Here is an 18,155-nt window from a genome sequence, read left to right as displayed (position 1 = left end):
AAACGTAAACAGGAGCTTTAAACAACCCCGTCCACATACGTTCCGGGGGTAATTTGGATGATGAACTTGTACAGGGTACATAGTTTAAAGTGATATGTTTTATTGGAATTCGAAAACTATGGAAGAAAAAATCTGAAAATGTCACGAGAATAAACTACCTTTATTTTTAATATTTCTGAAAAGTGATATTTTGCACCTAAAAATTATGAAATACTAGGTTTAAATCACCTACTTTTTTTTTTAAAGGAAGTTTCCCCGTCCTTTCTCTCTGTAATCATTTCTTATTTTCATAATATTCTTCTACTGCAATTTGGTTTAACCCAAACAGTTCTTTTCCAATTTCTTACACCCATCTCTCTTCAGTGAATTTAATGAAAAATTCAGTTCAAACAGATTCTAATAACCCAAGTAGAAATGCTTCCATTTCAGTGAATTATGCGTCAAATTTTTAAATGCCCAGTACTCTTTCAACAATATAAAATATGTACATAGGTATAAATTACAGCTTAATTTTATTTTTAATCAACTTTTGTATTAACCAAAAGGCTGTCCCATAAATTCATTTTTGACAAAGCATTTGATTCGTCAGTTACACCTTGAAATTTAACAGAATAATTTAAACCTTTATTCGTCAGCTTCTAAACATTATAATTTAAATGGGACAAAAGTGCAAGTTCCATTTTCATAAGCAGTTACTTGTGGAAATGAAAATTTAGTTATTACTTACACCTTATATCTTATATAGAAATTATATGAACTTATAACTATAGACACCATTCGAAGTGCGGCAAATTGCACTAGTCCTAGACCAAGACCATTGGAATGCTATTCTACCTATCTTTAAAGTTTCAAACTGAAAGTCGGAGTCAATTACGGCCTTTAAATAAAATCGATAGAAGAGATATTTCTGAAATTGTTGGAATTTTCTTCTTTCTTCTCCATCTACCTTATATAAAAATATATTTTGCTCAAAAACAGATCAATTTTTGAAGATTCTGATTGTCAGTCAATATCTGCGTTTATTTTTCTTCAATCAATTACGATGATCTAACTAATAGGCCATGATCTGTGAATTACTAGGGCTTGAAGATTTTGAGTGATACCGATTCCTTACGTAGCCGAAATAAAAAATAATCGTTTCATAATGAATGTATAATTACTTCAACATTGTTGGATAAGGATGTGACTGACATGAAATGACACGAATTTAACTAGTACAGCTATTATTAAAACTTTGGAAAGAACCTCTTCAAAAAACAATTCTAGTATTTTTCAAAAATAGGTATTTCTAGTGAGGCCATCTATTGGCAATTACTTACATGATGTACTGTCAAAATTTCATTACATCTGGACGAATAGAGCGTTTGAAATGTTAGTATGTTTGTGTCATCAGTACAAAAATGAGCATCGAACGAAGACCTAATTTTAAGTTTTGTTTTAAACTTGGTAAAACTTTTACCGAAACGTTTCAATTTATAAACCGAGTTTACGGTGATGATTGTTTATTCCGTGGCAGAGTTCATGAGTTTAAAAACGGCCTTGAGGGCATAAATGATCAGCAACATATTGGCCAACCGAAATCCGTGATCACCGTAGATTCCATCAAATCTGTGCGTGAATTCATCAAAGATCAACCAAAATCTTCATTGAAATTCATGGAATTGGAATTGAGCATCTCAAAAACATTAATCTATCGCAATTTGGCTGAATATAGGGCTACCGAAAAGTGTGTGCATAGTTTATTCTACACAAGTTGACTGACGACCAAACATCACTCAGAATTCTACATTCGAAGGAAGGACATCATCAAGGAGGCCACAAAGGACAAAAACATAGCGACTGGTGATGAAACGTGGTGTTTTCAATATGACCCAGGAACCAAGCACCAAAGAGCCGAGTGAAAGGTGCCCGACGAGCCAAAACCCAAAAAATCTCGTTTGGAGAACTCAAAAATAAAGACATTGTTGATTTGCTTTTATGATTCCAAGGGCATTGTTCACAAAGAATTCGTTCCACCGGGCCAGACCGTCATTGCACAATTCTATCTTGACGTTTTGAAACATTTGGTGCATTGTACTCGGTCAGAATATCGTGCAGAAGGAATTTGGCGTTTGTTACACAATAATGCGTCATCTCATCAATTGACATTTGAAACCGATTTCGTGACTAAAAAAAATTTTTACTGTTAATCACTTATTCTCCTGATTTGGCACCTTGCGACTTTTAGCTCTTCGGAAAAATGCACTTGTTTTTGAAAAGAAAGCGTTTTGTCGACGTAAAAGCCATCCAAAAGACTGTTTACCATTCTGTTTACTTTGGAACACAAAATTTAAGATGTAAACCGAGATAACAATATTCCAGTGTTAAAATACTCAAATGATCCAAATAATACTAAGATTGATAATGATTCCGTAGGTTTAAAATTGTTTAAACATTTAGCAAACAGCAATTCAATGTAAGGAAATTCTAGTTTTAGTAAATACATAAAAACAAAGCATTAGCGACATGAGTTAATTCGTGTGAAAATGGAAGCTCATGCGCTATAACATAGTGAATTTAAAAGAACTCGTTTAATTATGTAGGCCGTTACAAATTCACTTCTCACTACAGGGATCTAGGAAACGGTAAGAGATACGAAGAACCTTAAATCGGGGCAAAGTTGCATAATCAGGGGACCAACATTATGCCTCTAAAAAATATTTGAAAAAAAACGAAAATTTGAAAATCCGTTTTTGTTTCACTTCATATTTGTTTGAGGTGATTTTGAAAAAAGAAGAGCATTTTCTAATGGCAACTTTTCGCCCTCTAACGAATGGCATAATCAATTTTTATATGTAACGTTTCGTCTCGCTAGGACCATCATCAACTTCATTTTTTTTAAATACGACCCTGGAAATTTTATTACATTATGTGCAACTTTCACGAGCCCCAATACTATACTGCCTGAACGAGTTTCAGACGTTTTGTCTCAAAAAATGTATCTTCAATGTATTCGTTGCAAATTATATATAAATAACGGCTACTATATGAAAGAGCATGTCTGATATATTTGTATGAATATCCTGAAAAAAAATTTTGAGCACTCGAGAGACCTAGAAATAACTATGAGCACGGGATTAAAACTCTAATAATGTTTTATTGTAGCACGTGATGGTAATAGTTTAAATAACTAAGTGGATTTCACAGGGTCTAAAGACACTTAGAGTATACGGTAATTCAATAAACAAACAATATAAATAAAAAATTTAGATAAATTTTGAACGAACGTTTGAATCTGGTTCCGGCTGAGGCAGTACAGTATTGGGGGTCATGAAAGTTTGTAATAAATTTAATAAAATTTCCAGAGTCGTATTTAAAAAAATGATGTTGATGATAGTCCTGAAGAGACGAAACGGTACATATAAAAATCGATTATGCTATTCGATAGAAGGCAAAAAGGTTGCCATGATAAAGTTTTTTTTTCAATATCACCTCAAACAAGGCTGAAATGAAATACAAACGGATTTTCAAAATTTCGGTTTTTTTCAAATATTTCGAAAACTAATCATGTTAGCCTCTGCTTGGCTCTGCGCGTATTCGTGTACCCCTCTTCAGAGCTGAGCTAATTGCATTAAAACTCGTTTGCACATAAGAAGTATTTTAATCAACATGCAGAAATTACACACAAATAATTTTTATCGGTTTTATTGAATACAACAACTCACGTCCGATGAAATATACACCCAGTCTCCTCGTGCTCGGATATCGCTTCGATTGGAGAACCCGAGTTATTTAGTCAGTGATAACGTCTGAGACGGTGATGGGATGATTTATACAAGCAGTTCCCAGTCACATGCTAATGTGTCCGTGTTATTAGTATGTAATAAAGTATATAGTTATTCATTTGGGCAGTAATTCTCGCAGCGGGGCCACCCCTGTCGCCCGCTGCTAAACCTCACCTTTAATGGTATTATTTATGCCTGAGCCGGGGTCGCCCAGCGAGATCCCCATATATATTGCCGTTTTCTGCTGGCTCGCAGGACTTATGGGCGAGCTGCGACTACTCACCTCCGATGAAAACATATTCGTTGCGTGCTAATCATTGATTTTTATTTATTGTCCGGGTATTTACACAACATCGGTACACCAATTATTAATTAATGAAATTCGTATTATTTTACCTGAGAGCGGGCTCTGGAAGACATCGATAAAACACCTAGGAGCGAATAATGGTCATGCCACCCGTATACACGTGTAGCGTATAGGGGAGAGAGTATATTTCTTGACTTATTACTTTTTCGTAGTGACCAGGAACTTTTGTCGTAGATAACACAAGCACAAGGGGGTTGACCTAGAGACTAGAGACCCCACTAGGCTGTCTCTATGTATTTTAATGCTCTGAGTCCATCATTATCTTCAGCACCCACAGGATTTGACTGAATCTCCAAAAATTACTAGAAATCCCAAAGAACCGTGGAAAAGCGCATCAGTAACGTTTTGAAAAACAGTTATTTGTTTAACTAGGCAGTAAAGTACAAGATTTAATACCACGGATGGTATTTAAGAGACGAGGCGCAGCCGAGTCTATTAAAGTATTGGTATATTTTTCTGGACTCAGGACTATTTTGAATGTCTACAACAACATCGAAATTGGAAAGTATCCAAAATTAAAAGCATTCTTGAAACGGCAATCCGGTGGATATCGTGCTAAGAAATCACGCTTTAGAAAATGAACAAATTAAAAAATTTCTAATTGGGGGCTCGTGTTGATACATATTTAGGTACAATATTTTTGTAACGAAGAATACTGACTATTATTATTTTAGGTGGCAATGATTTTGATGATGAAAAATTGGAGATATTGAAGATATAGGAAACAGATTGCTGATCATTCTGCCAACTAGAAACACAAAGAAAAAAATATCCTTTAAGCGAATATTTAGACATATCTCGGAAATAGAGTACAACAAGACCTATACTTTAAAAATGCATGATGGATGGAAATCTTCAACGGTAGCTGAAGGCTACATTGAGAAATCCATAACTCGTAAATCAGTTGTTAGCAAAAAAAATTTCTCTACTGCAAGTACATCAAGTGCTGGAAGCGATTTTTTAAATAATTCTGCCACTTTGGAGAAGTCAATAGTTCATAAATCATCTACTAGTAAAAACACTTCAACCGACGTAGACAAAGTAAATGTTTAAAAACAAACAGGACAAGAGATATCCGTACGGGCTATTCTAATTTACAATAAATAAAATTACCTGGTCACCATCACTTAAAAACTGTATATATTTAACAAAAAAAACTATCTTTTTCCCAACTACTACAATTTCTATTAAAAATAAGGTTTATTTCATTTAATTTCCTTTTCCCAAAATTGAGCTATCAAAGATATATTTTCTTTCTATATTTTTAATGAACAGAGTGAAGAAAATCATTTATATACATTTTAGATACTAATTTTCAGTCTTAAACGATATTTTTATTACCATAATCAAGAAAGTCAAGTACATTAGTTATTCCTTCGTGCCACAGTAGAAAATAATTTGTTTATACAGTTTATTTTACAAATACATATTTAGAAATAATTAGATGAAAAGTTATATCTCAAATAATCCTCAGTATGATATCTGGTGTACCCTTCAGATAAATTAATAAGCGAATAGTACATACTATCCACATCTAAATCCGTCAAAATTTCTCTCTTGGGCCGTGGTCTTCTTTTCCAGTAACTGTAACTCGTCGTTGTTTTCCTCCTATATGGAGCACTAGTAGGTCTCTTTCTCCTGATTTGCTGACTTATAATGGCGGACATGATTTGAGTTGCTGTCGTTTGATAGTTGTTATTCTTTCCTTTAACGGCTTGCACTAGAAGACATATTAAGTATCCACCGAAAGCCAAAAAAGCCAGGGTCGTCACTGATATTTGAAAAATGCTTTGGATGCTTGACGACTTGTCCTTTGATGATGAGTCGTCGTAGTGGTAAACTTGACTTTCTTTGGAGATTTTCTTCGACTGTTAACAAAAAAGGAACTAAGATTAAATATGCCTGCTTATAGTTTTTTTACTGACAGGTAAGATATGGTAAGGTTTACTGACAGGTAAGGTAATGTTTTACTGACAGGTAAGGTAAGGTAAGCTAAGGTTTTACTGACAGGTAGTTTTTTACTGACAGGATAGGGATGTACTAGCTTGAAAATAACCTTGTTATAATAATTATAATTTAATCAAAGAACACTATAAAGCACTTTGACAGGAGATTTAACGAACACTGCACACATAACTAAAAAAATGTCCAATTTAAGACATTAAATAATCAAAAAATATTTTACTATAATCTATCTTATGTTGTAACTGTTTAACTAATGTTTACCTTTACCTGAAGTGGCAAAGCTTGCGGAATTCCTGTTGTCGAATTAACTACTGGTTCAGACACATCCTCTTCATCAAACTCAAAACTTTTTTTTATATTTAATAATTTTTCTAAAGGTAATTCGCTTAGTGCTTTAATATCTTCAGTTAATGATAGTTCTTGCGTTACCACATTATCAAAAAACACACTAAACACTAATATTAACTGTAACATATTGTACATTTGACGATATACGATGTTCTGTCTCTAGGAGAGATATTACGCAGATAATATCTAACGCTTGTTTCAAATCTTACCACATTTGGACCAGAACAAAACAGTTCGTTCTGATTTGTATACACGGCTTCGTACAATACAGGGTGTAAGAAGTATGACTGCCTTTCAGCATGTGATAGAGTAATTATAAATGAACAAAAAAGTTTATATTACAGTTTTCAATTCAAAATATAGCGAGTATTAATATTGGGGAGTTCCAACACAACGTGACAACAGCGCTTAACCTAATGTCACACAGCTGATGCACACCATGTGCGCACGCGGCAGACTTGTCGTACGGAATAACAAAAATGTAAACAACTATTATTGTGAAACATTTAATAAATTTTAAGTCAATTGTTTTCAAGTTTTTAAATAAATAAAATGAAATGTATCGATTTTGTAGTACGAAGATAGTGTTATGATTAAATTTTAGCTCAAATTTTAGTAAAACAGGAACATTTAATCAAATTATGAATTTGAAAAATATATCATTAAAGTACTCAAAGATTCATGGTGTCCAAATAATCATACGTATTAAAATTAATTTAGGTCCGTACCGAAAAACAAAATTCAGTTATTTTTAAACGCACAAGTACAAAACAAACTACAACATATGCTTAAAATGTTCACCACCATTTTGGATGCACGCACGACACTTTCGAATCCAATTTTCGCGCACTCGTTGAAAAACACTTCAAGAAAAGGAAATAATGGTACGCAAAAAACACTCAGACATGGTCCAAATCCAGATACCAACTGAAATGCTTATTGCTTGACAGCTTAGTACCTCGTATTATCCGCCGCGCCGTTGTCATATTGCTCGATATGGATTTTATCAAATTTTAAATTTATTATAACGCTAATTATTTTTTAGAATTAAGCATAAAGAAGTTCAAAAAAGTGATAAACATTGTATTTTATAGTATCCTAACAATTAACATAGTTCAAGTTGAATATCCAATATACGGATCAACACGGTCTTTATTCAAAATAATATTTATTTTCTCTGCTTGCCAATATTTTCCCACAACTTTTTAACAATCTACGGTAATCATTTCCCAATATTTTGTGGAATTCTTTATTCAGTTTTAGAAAAATATTTGAGAAGTGCCATATTTTCTCTTCAAAAGATTGGTGGAAATGACACAAACCCAAATAGCCCCTATTAAGTACAGTTTTAAGTAACATTTGAAAAAATTATAAAAATATACATGGTTTGCCATGCGTATAAAGACAGTAAGAGAACAGTGACACTTTGCAGGTCACCTTTCATTTCTTTGTAGAATAATGTTGGTCTATGTGATCACTATGGTTTTGTTAATTTCCTGCACAAAAAGTGTTGAAAATGAGAATTTTAGTGTTTTGGATAAACTTAAGTCGGGTAAGAAATAAGAACTCATTATATGACTAGTGTTACTATATTATTAATAACGTTGTTATTCGAAAAATTACATATTTTTAATTATTATTTATCCAAACCTTAAAATAGTCTTTTCAACACAATAGTTAAAAATACATCTCGGGAAACCATTAGGTAAATACCATCAACCATAAGATTGCCTATTTTATTTCCCAATAAAAGTTTAAATGCTGCCAATAAATCTAAATTTGAAGAAATTCGACACATTTTCAGGTCTCCAACTGGCTGGCAAGTTTCTTAATTCCGATCATGCCAAAGGCGTTGCTAATTTGGTGAGCGAAGCATTTGAAAAGACACACAATAAGAATAATAACGATGATAAACAAAGCAACATATTTTCCGGATTCTTGAGAGTGCTCGGATTTGACACCAAAAAAATTGGAGCAATCACTGTCAACGCTATAATATTTGTAGCTCAACTGGTGAGTTTACTGTCAAATAATAACAAAAGTACCAACATTTATTTAGTAATTATAGCTTCGTAAGCTTTCGAAATTTCTATAGTATAGATAGAAAAAAGATCACCTTGTACAACTTGCCGGGAAAATATACAGCTGATCATTTTTATACAAGTTGCTCGTACCTACTAAGTTCTATAATAATCAACATTCTGATAAACAGACCTATTGCTGACAGTTAATGTCAGTATGGATATCTTCTACCTACAATATTGAAATCGTAATATCACAATTTAAATACTTTGATTATCCTTTTTTGTGAAATCTGACTTTAATTGCACATTATATATTGCACTGTAAATTTTCTGAAAGTAACACACAAATACCCGATTATATTGAGAGGTTTATTTTGCAAAGATCGTTTCAAAGGATTCGTCTAAATATTTTGCAGCTTAATAGGCAATTAACGAATCTGACAACATGTGCCTCTCCTGAAGACCGCCTCTTATTCTTTCAAAACATTTTATAACAAGAACAACAGTTATGTTGCAATAAATTCTTTTTTTTTTTGTTAAATAATGTAACTACTTAGTTTGTTTTCTGTATTCATGCAGCCTTGTTTTACAGATTAGTTCCGCTATTCAACTAAAGCAACCCTCTCAACTAATACATGAAAGGAAGGTAGACACAGGTTCTCTTTTTGACTGGGTGATCAGTGATACTGACATAGCAGACTTGCTGGACAACGCCAAAGACGAAAAACTTTCGCAAAATATCATAGAGTATGTTAAAGAAAGAAGTTTAGATGAAGACACTGGATGTATTCAATTGTTAATATGTAAAAGTTCTCCTTTCATTTTGCAAATGCAGAAGTCCATTAAAGAAAGAAGCAGTAATTCATCTCTGGGGTACGGTGCGCTCTATAAATATTTGCCTGCACTTGAAGAGGTGTCGGATAATGGCGATGCTTGTGAAAAAAGTTACCACTATTGCACAATTCCTCTATGAATTGATTAAGTAAATATAATGAATAATTAGTTCTGAAAGTGAAATACTATTTCGTCATCGATTCTCTTATTGAAGATATTACTAAACAGCAACAAATTATTTGCATAGTACCTATTTATATTTCTCGAAAACTTGCATCTGTTATTATATTTGGTTGTAGTTGTGTATAAAATACTAATGTAAGTTAATATTGATTAAAACAATAATATATAATTAATAATGATACGCAATAATAATATATCTTTTAAAATAACTTACCATTATTTAGCACTACTGTCAAATATATTATTTTACTTACTCAAATTTCGTGGCTGAAAACATACATAGGTATTGTATTTTTCAAAACTGAGAGAATTGCACGAAACTAAATTTGAACAGGACATAGCTAATATAATGCGAAACATCGCCTTAATGTTAAAAATGTTGTCACCGCCGTTTTTGGTGGTGAAAAAAAAAAAAAAAATGTACACTAAAATAGTTTGCATTTAAATTACATAGGTAGTAAAAAATTTGATATTCAATCTATGGTACTGATAATTTTATTATTATGTTTTTGTCCGTAATCTCTTTCTTAAAAATTTATTTTATTTTGTTAAAATAAACGTATTTAAATAAGAAATAATTAAAATTCTAATAATTAATTATTTGTGCATTTGCCTAGGTGAAAAACATCGAATTTGACAATATTTTGTGTGTATGACAAATGCGTTATTCTGAATAGTCTTTGGTTTATTTGACCCATACCTTCATAACAGTATCACGGGTTGCATATTCTTTTTCAATATTCAAGAATATACAGAGTGTTAGAAATTTGACTGCCATAATTTTAACAGACGATAGAATATACAACTTTTTTGTTCACTTATGATTACTCTATTTCGTGCTGAAGTAATGGCAGTCAAACTTCTTAGACCCTATAGATGTGATTAATTTAAATAACTATAGTGCAAACAATAGAAAATCAGTTGATTCAGAAAGGAACCTATCAAATTATCACATTCTGTTTACAGAAATAAAAATAAATACAAATTAAACGTTTATTAAAAATAGGTGTTGGAAAGGACAATAGTTGCAAGCTAAATTATTTGTGCAATATGTTTTAATTGATTAATTAAGTACAAAAATTACAACTACAGAAATATCCTACAAATAATAATATTTACAACTACGATATAAAAATCAAGTAACTAGTACAATAAATAGATTGTGATCCCTTCACATTTCAGTTAGACTACAATATGACAGGTCAGTAAATTAATTAGGAGAAATTTATCAAATTACATAATTGCTGACAAATAAAATAAATATTATGTCGATATAATCTTCGAGAAATACCGACTTATGTAACATAATTAATTTATGTGCGTGAATCTTGGATGATGCAGCTATACATCTGTCTCCTAAGAGGGAGACCGAATGCCACTTTTTTATCTGTCACTAATTTAAACGCGATAAATCAAACATGTGGATTGTACGTGGGATTAGAGGAAATATATAGATAATTTTTACTCTGCACAGGTTTGTCGTCTTCAACCTGCTCTTTTACCCCGTAACTGGGTGTTTTGTGTCGAGTGTAACCCTGATCATCGGTATACCGGATGGTGTAATATTTCGTGTTATGTTGGTAATATTTCGCATTTTGATCTTCCTGGGGCTGACTCTCATGCGACGAAACGCGAGGTTTTGTAGAGTGGACTTGCGGGGCTGATCTGTCGGCGAGTCGGTTTCTAGTTGATGATTTGCCTGAAAAAAAAAGACGGTAAACTAAACGAAGTAAAGGACTATATTAGAACAGCATCATTCCTTTGTCATTCATGTTGGGAAAAGTAACATTTATTGACCATTCTGTTCACATATGTAGATAGATTTTTTATTCCATTTTTGTGTCATATTAGAAACTTTTTAAATACACTAAAATTCTATGTAACATCTAGATGATTACCAAATTGGCCTTGTAAATTTGATGTAAGTTCGATGTGGGACTGCTCTACAAGTGAAAGCAACGTTCTTGGACTTGGATATATATTAGTGATTTAATAGTTATTTAATGATTTGAAACCGTGTTTTCTGTAAGTAAACATCACATGAAAAATAATAGTCGTTCGTTGTGTACCTATTTGCAAGCAAATAAAACTATAGGTTATGTTCATTGTGATATTTTAAATTATAAAATTCTAAACAAAATATTTTTACATGCTTGATAGCTGCCAAGAAGGCAAAGAAAGTAAATAACGCATCATCAGAGGTATAAACATTAAATTTTTATTTTATTGGCGGCTATGTATCTACGTGATTATAATTTTAAGAATACCTTTTAAATTTAATTGCATTATAGTTTGTTTATGCAAATATATTAAAATGCAGAAGAGCAAGTGGTAGGGTTAACAAAATTGGAATAGGAAGAGAAAGCATCAATGAATGTTGACACACATAATGTGTGTGATAATATTTTTTTAACACCATAGACATGAAACTATATTCATTGAGCATTGATTTTTTCCGTGTCCAGAACATAATACAGATACAACATATCTGTGTTGTCCAAGAGTTTGGCGTTCACAGAAAAAAAAAACTATTAAAATTTTGCACCACTTCAAAAACCAGAACAAGTTATTTTTAATGAATATACCAACATACCAAAGTATGTCATCCACCTTTATTTATTGGATGCATTAGAAAAGTTGGGACAGACAGGCATACTGATAGCAAACTCATTCGAAAAGTGTAAAATTGACTTACCTTTCGATCGTTTAAATATCACTTGCGTGTGTTTGTCAGAAGGATAATTCTCGTCGGTTAATAATTCGCTTTTGTAGTTTTTAACAGGAGCTGAAGGTTGTTGGTACACTGGAGAAGGCACCTGGTAACTGGAATATTGGTAGTTCGCACCATAGTCCGGAATTCTGGGTTCTGGAAGAGCCTGAACATGCTGCGGAGCTTGGTATTCTTGATTTTGGCTGACATCTTGGGTCTCTTCGTACTGATACTGAGGATAATACTGTTGGGACTGATAAGCCTGGGACTGATAATCTTGAGACTGATAATCCTGACCTTGGTAATCATTGGACTGATACTGCGCTGCCTCTGCTTGGGGTTGGACATACGCTTGACTATTCTGATATTCTTCTTGGTGTGGTTGTTGGTAAACGATTGGTTGCTGCTGAACAGTCGGTTGTTCCTGAACAACGGGCTGCTGTTTTACATTGCTTCCGATATAGTTTGATAAAAGTGAGTTAATGTTTATGGAATTAATGGCAGCCGCGTGCAAGTGATTCTGAGGCAATTTAGGATACAAAGGATTTGCTAGTTGATCTGGATGCACTCTCAGAATTATAACAGGTATAGGATACTGGTAATTTTCCACAGACTCTGGAAACTGCGAAGATAACTCTCCTAATTGCCCTTGCTGATTTATAGTAGAAAATAAAATTGTTCCTGGTTGATAAAAGTTGGAAACTTCTGCATTTTGAACGGGTTTAGACGCTACACTTGGGGTATGGTAGCTTGCCGCTTGCGCCGTATACTGGTTTGGATTGTATGGAGGAATGTCATGTTGTGAATACTTATACGTTTCATATTTTGGCCTCCCCTGGTAGCCGTAGCCCAACGAGGATTCTATTGTCCGTTTTGAGTTTTTAGCACTCGTTGTGTTTTCATTTGGGTCGATTATTTGAATAGCGATAATGGCATTCTGGGGTGGCTTGGATTTCGATGCTTTGGAGGTAGTTAGTTTGGCTTCATTGGATTTTAAGACAGCAAGAAATAACACCTGGAACAATTGGGTTAATAAATTCTAATTTTAATAGTGGTTCACAGATCAACAACGAAAAGTTCATAACAGGATATACAAGAGATAACGGAAAAATAAGAGATAACTTCCCTGAAGAATTCAACATGTCATGTATGTATATTTCATTGGACAGGTTAACTTTTCTTATTTGTTAGCTTATCTAGATATTTGGTATTACAGAAATTCATATCTAAAGTAAAATAGACCAATTCATAAGACCACGTTAAAGAAGAAAATTTCAAGCCATGTTTGTAATATCCACATAACTTTATTTAAATATTCAAAATAATTTAATGATAACGGAAATATTAAATACCTAGTTTGCTTTGCCTAGAATTAAAAACTGAAACAAATTTGGTAGGTTAGTAGCTTTAGTAACGCCATCAATATATTGTTTCCGTTTCAGAATATAAACATTTTTTAATAAATTTGATTTCTTCATTTCCGTTTAGCGATTATTAAATCATATTAGAGATCTATCTTTCCATGAATATAAGAGCATGGTAATTGTGATTCTAATAAAATAAGCCATGGGAGATAATTTAGCAGGTATTTTCTAAAAGCAAGATTTTCGTAACACTTTCTGTTTACGTCTCGATAAAGAAAACATAGTTAATGGATCATGTGTGAATACAGTGTATTGTTTTGTCAATGTTGATTTTAGTCGAGATATGTATTACAATAATACAGAGTATGTAACTGTAAAAAACCGATTTAGCAACTTATTGCAAATGGGAAAATTTTGAAAGTCTTGCCCCACACTGCCCAATTTTAACAATAGTGCTCCTTGATATTAACAAAAAAAAAACGTACACAGACAACCTATTTGTAGACCTGTACTATGTAATTAAATCAATATAATATGAATATAGAAACTGCCCTAATTGAACGAGAAATGATTAGTATAATATATACAATTAACAAATTATTTGCATTAAAATGAATCATTGCAATTAAAATAAGGATATTCTTTTGTCCCGTTGCAAATATACAATAAATATTCGAGGTTATCTAAATGACTTTCACTTTCATGGCTTTCTATGGCAAGGCGGACACATATTCGTGAAACAGAAAAAAGCGGAAGTCTTCGCTTGATTTTACCTCATTCGGGGAAATCTACGCAAAGAATCAGATAAACAACCGTTAGATTGAACCTGTTATTTAAGTGCACCTAATAAGTGTATTGCATCTGCGTCTTCTATGGCAACTTCTATATTTTTTTATTGCTTGCCAATTCATTTACATAACAGTTTCTTGAACCCTTTGTTGAAAATGTTATGATAAAGTCTATGGAAATTCCCATACATAGGATTATGGTTAGATATCGGTGGATACCTTTACTATTTTTTCTCAACATATGCATGAGAAAATATTAAATCAATTTTTTGTTTTACCACAAGGTCTGAAACCAATTATATTCTTTAAAATTAAATAAACGATTGATGTTTTATTACATGGGAAACAAATGAAAGTGCTCATCAATTAAGAAGTCAGCTCAAACCGATTTAAGGTTATATGAAAAAATATTCTCTCATTGTATAACATCCCAGAAGGTTTGCATTGGATTTTTACATATGCTTAAATTGGCCTGAATTGACCTGTATCCTACAAAAAAATATGCAAACTGTAAGAAGGCATTATTCAGATAAAAATAGGCAAAATAATTTATTATAAACGCTGATCCGAAAAAACATCGTCTTCTAAACATGGGCCTTCAAATGAAAAAGACAATTTAATAAAAAGTATCTAATCGTAGTTACCTAAATGTTGTTATAAGTATAACATAAATAACTAAAATATTACAGATAACTTCAAATCATATTTAACTAAATTGCAGATAAAATTAGAAATAATAATTTTCAAAGAAAATCTTCTTTAAGAAAAAGTATAGTTATGTTCACAACCTAAAGGTGAACATGTCGAAAACCCTCACAGTTTTCTATTTTTAAATTTAAAAAATCCCAAAATTTTGGGTGATTTTCAAAGAGCTGTAACTTGGAGGTAAATGATCGTAGAGAGAATCATAAAAAAGGAAATTGAAGCTTCAAGTGTCTAGTTTTCAGATCTACAGTTTAAAATTAACGTCAGCAGTTTTTGAGTAATGATAAGAAAATCAACGGATTTTTTTTTTTAATTTTTAATTTTTTTAAAAAGGCCTATATACTTCAAACAAATTTTTTTGGTAATTTCATCATAAATATGTTTTAGATAATTTAATTCTGTTCAATTTGGGCGGTTCCGGAGCCTTGTACGATTATTTATCGCAGTTATTGTCGATTAAAGCAAAAAAATCATTTTTGAATTTAGCAACCAATTACTCGGGAAATAATGGTCATACAAAAAATCCAAGAAGGGTTTTGAAAACTGAAAAGTATTCTCTACAAATCGTAATTATAGGTTTTTGATAAATAAAATCTTTTCAAAGTCAAAATGTTGGTTAGAAAAAAGGTAAAAAATTGGGCATATTTGAATAACTTGTTATAACCTTGCAAATAATGAATAAACTAAGGATATCGACTGTAACTTTTCAACCTCAAAGTGTCCTAAAGAAACCCTGATAATTTCAAAGCGCTGCGATTTTTGTTTCCTAGTGCTTGGAATATTTAAATTTGTCGTTTTGCTGAAAATCCATATTTTCTTCATCAAAAAACGTTCATGATTCCAAACAAAAATGAAAAAAAAAAATTTTTCAATAATTATTTTTTATCCATAAGCTTCACGAACGTCAAAAAAATGCGGTGGATTTGAGGTTGCATATCACAATTTAATATTCAGTATAGCCGATGCTGACGCTAAAATATTTTAAACTGCAGATCTGGAAACTAGACACTTGAAGCTTCAATTTCAATATCTTTGGAAATAACCCAAAATTTTGGGATTTTTTAAATATCCCTTAATTTATGTGCCTAGTGTATATCAGTGCTATAACAATGTTAAACTATAGTTTACATATATGATACGTTTAATTTATGTTTATTTGTTATTATTTTTTTGTAGGTATATTATCTTCGTTCTGACTTAATTTTTCTATAAGTAAACTATTAATTAAAATTTTGTTGAAATACCCATAGTAAAACAAATAAAAAGTGCAAGTGCAAGTGTTCTCTATTATCTAACATATATCTTTTGATATAAATTTGATAAGAGTAATGCATTTCGTAAATATGTCACTTTATCTTTTACGGATTATTTATAATGCTAATTGGTAAATGATACGCAGAATACTGGAATAGTTTTGTAAGTTTTAAATGTATTAACGTTATAATATTTAATGTCGATTTTTTTCGTAAAATTTGAAAGCTTTTTGCACTTTCTCACAGGACACCCTGTATACAAAACAATTTTTCTATTTTTCTAATTTTTTGTTTTCTTTATGATTCTTTATTTTTTACGGATTATTTATAATGCTAATTGGTAAATGATACGCAGAATACTGGAATAGTTTTGTAAGTTTTAAATGTATTAACGTTATAATATTTAATGTCGATTTTTTTCGTAAAATTTGAAAGCTTTTTGCACTTTCTCACAGGACACCCTGTATACAAAACAATTTTTCTATTTTTCTAATTTTTTGTTTTCTTTATGATTTATTTCTCGTTAAAAATTATTATCATTTTTCAAATTCATAAGTTATAGGTATAGGTACTACTTTGTATCTACAAATTTCTGCCATTATTTGTGGTGTGTATAAAAATATGTACATATTTACAAATTCCATGATGTGAAAATATCAAAAATTAACTATTTGTAAGAATTAATTATGTAGCAGAAGACATCCTCTCTATCTAGGGCAATATAATTCAACTTTCGCTCTAGATCTGTAATTAATTTTAATTTCATGTAAAATTATATGTAATTTTAATAATATATCTGACCATGCTCAGTTAGTAGCATGTATATTACATACGTCATCAGATGCAAAATAAAAAAAATGTCACTAAAATACAGAAGTAGATTAATCCGTATATCGCAGTTGAATTCCGTGTAGTTGTGTTATCCAAAGTTATGTACAAATATTATAAACAAAAAAAGCAAATTTGCATTTGAAAAAACTTATAAAACATCACTGATATTAGTTGACTGTATTTTTACAATATATTATTATTATTTTCAAATATTGATACTTTTTATAATTTTTGCAAATTATCGATTTGCAACTAAGTAAGTGGGTATATTATTAAAAATTATTTTCACAAGCAAAAAGATGACACTCAAAATAGGAAAATGCTGTCTAATTTCCGTGTTGCTACAAACTTTCGTCAGGAAATATATTTATTAAAAGACTGATATGCAAATGATGTTTACTAATACTTAGAACCCAACCTATGTTGTCTCATACAATCGAACGTACTTATTATGTAGTTATTGAAAAAAAAGCTACTTACAATTAAATATAATCTCATTTTCACTTAACAAACTAGCAGCAGTAACTTCGTCGAACTATCCGTCCGCGCGGCTGCTAAAAAGGTTATATACTTCATATAAAAGAAATCATCCTAATAACATAATCCTTTCTCCTTGGCAGAACCAAAGAGCATCACCTGCTCTGCATGCGGACCATGGAAGAGATTAATTCACCTTTCATTATACTTAAAATGTACAGAAATTAAGATGTAATATCAAATTAAGTCGGATACAGGGTTACAGGGTGTGACAGCGACGCTGCGGTAAAATTTAAGTAATGGTTCTCCTTAGCAAAGTAAACAAAACAGTGAAGATAATGATTTTGACATCTGGCATTGGAATCGTTGAGAAAATAGAGCAATATACATTACTTGGCTTGTAGACTTCCGTGGGAGTTGCCAAAGTTGAAGAATATTCGGGTTAGTTGTCACGTCATCAGTTTAAGCATCTTGACGTTTCGAGACGTATTCAGAAGAAACTCTGAAACTGTAAACTAAGTTCCTTTAATCACAATGCGTCA

At 31.7% G+C, this 18,155-nt stretch overlaps 3 protein-coding genes across 3 annotated transcripts; 1 reads left to right on the top strand and 2 right to left on the bottom strand.

The window, feature by feature from the left end:
* Positions 1–5,573: 5,573 nt before the first annotated feature.
* Positions 5,574–6,570, bottom strand: LOC111691502 (the record flags this gene model as incomplete). The annotated part of the gene is made up of 2 exons (XM_023454473.1): positions 6,364–6,570; positions 5,574–5,999 (listed from the first exon to the last, which is right to left on the bottom strand). Coding segments are annotated over exons 1-2 (633 nt in total), but the record flags the coding sequence as incomplete, so codon positions are not given.
* A 1,353-nt stretch (positions 6,571–7,923) lies between these two features.
* Positions 7,924–9,441, top strand: LOC108911215. Its single transcript, XM_018716088.1, has 3 exons — positions 7,924–7,996; positions 8,249–8,457; positions 9,061–9,441. Exons 1-3 carry the CDS (start codon positions 7,924–7,926, stop codon positions 9,439–9,441), a joined length of 663 nt encoding a protein of 220 aa, XP_018571604.1.
* Positions 9,442–10,502: 1,061 nt separating this feature from the next.
* Positions 10,503–17,682, bottom strand: LOC108911229. Its single transcript, XM_018716106.1, has 3 exons — positions 17,617–17,682; positions 12,181–13,210; positions 10,503–11,184 (listed from the first exon to the last, which is right to left on the bottom strand). Exons 1-3 carry the CDS (start codon positions 17,632–17,634, stop codon positions 10,898–10,900), a joined length of 1,335 nt encoding a protein of 444 aa, XP_018571622.1. The 5' UTR covers positions 17,635–17,682; the 3' UTR covers positions 10,503–10,897.
* Between the last annotated feature and the right edge of the window lie 473 nt (positions 17,683–18,155).

The sequence above is a fragment of the Anoplophora glabripennis genome, unplaced genomic scaffold (genome assembly GCF_000390285.2).
Source record: "Anoplophora glabripennis isolate ALB-LARVAE unplaced genomic scaffold, Agla_2.0 scaffold270, whole genome shotgun sequence".
NCBI lineage: Eukaryota > Metazoa > Arthropoda > Insecta > Coleoptera > Cerambycidae > Anoplophora > Anoplophora glabripennis.
The sequence above is the reverse complement of the archived record's forward strand: the minus strand, read 5'-3'. Positions and strand labels throughout refer to the sequence as shown.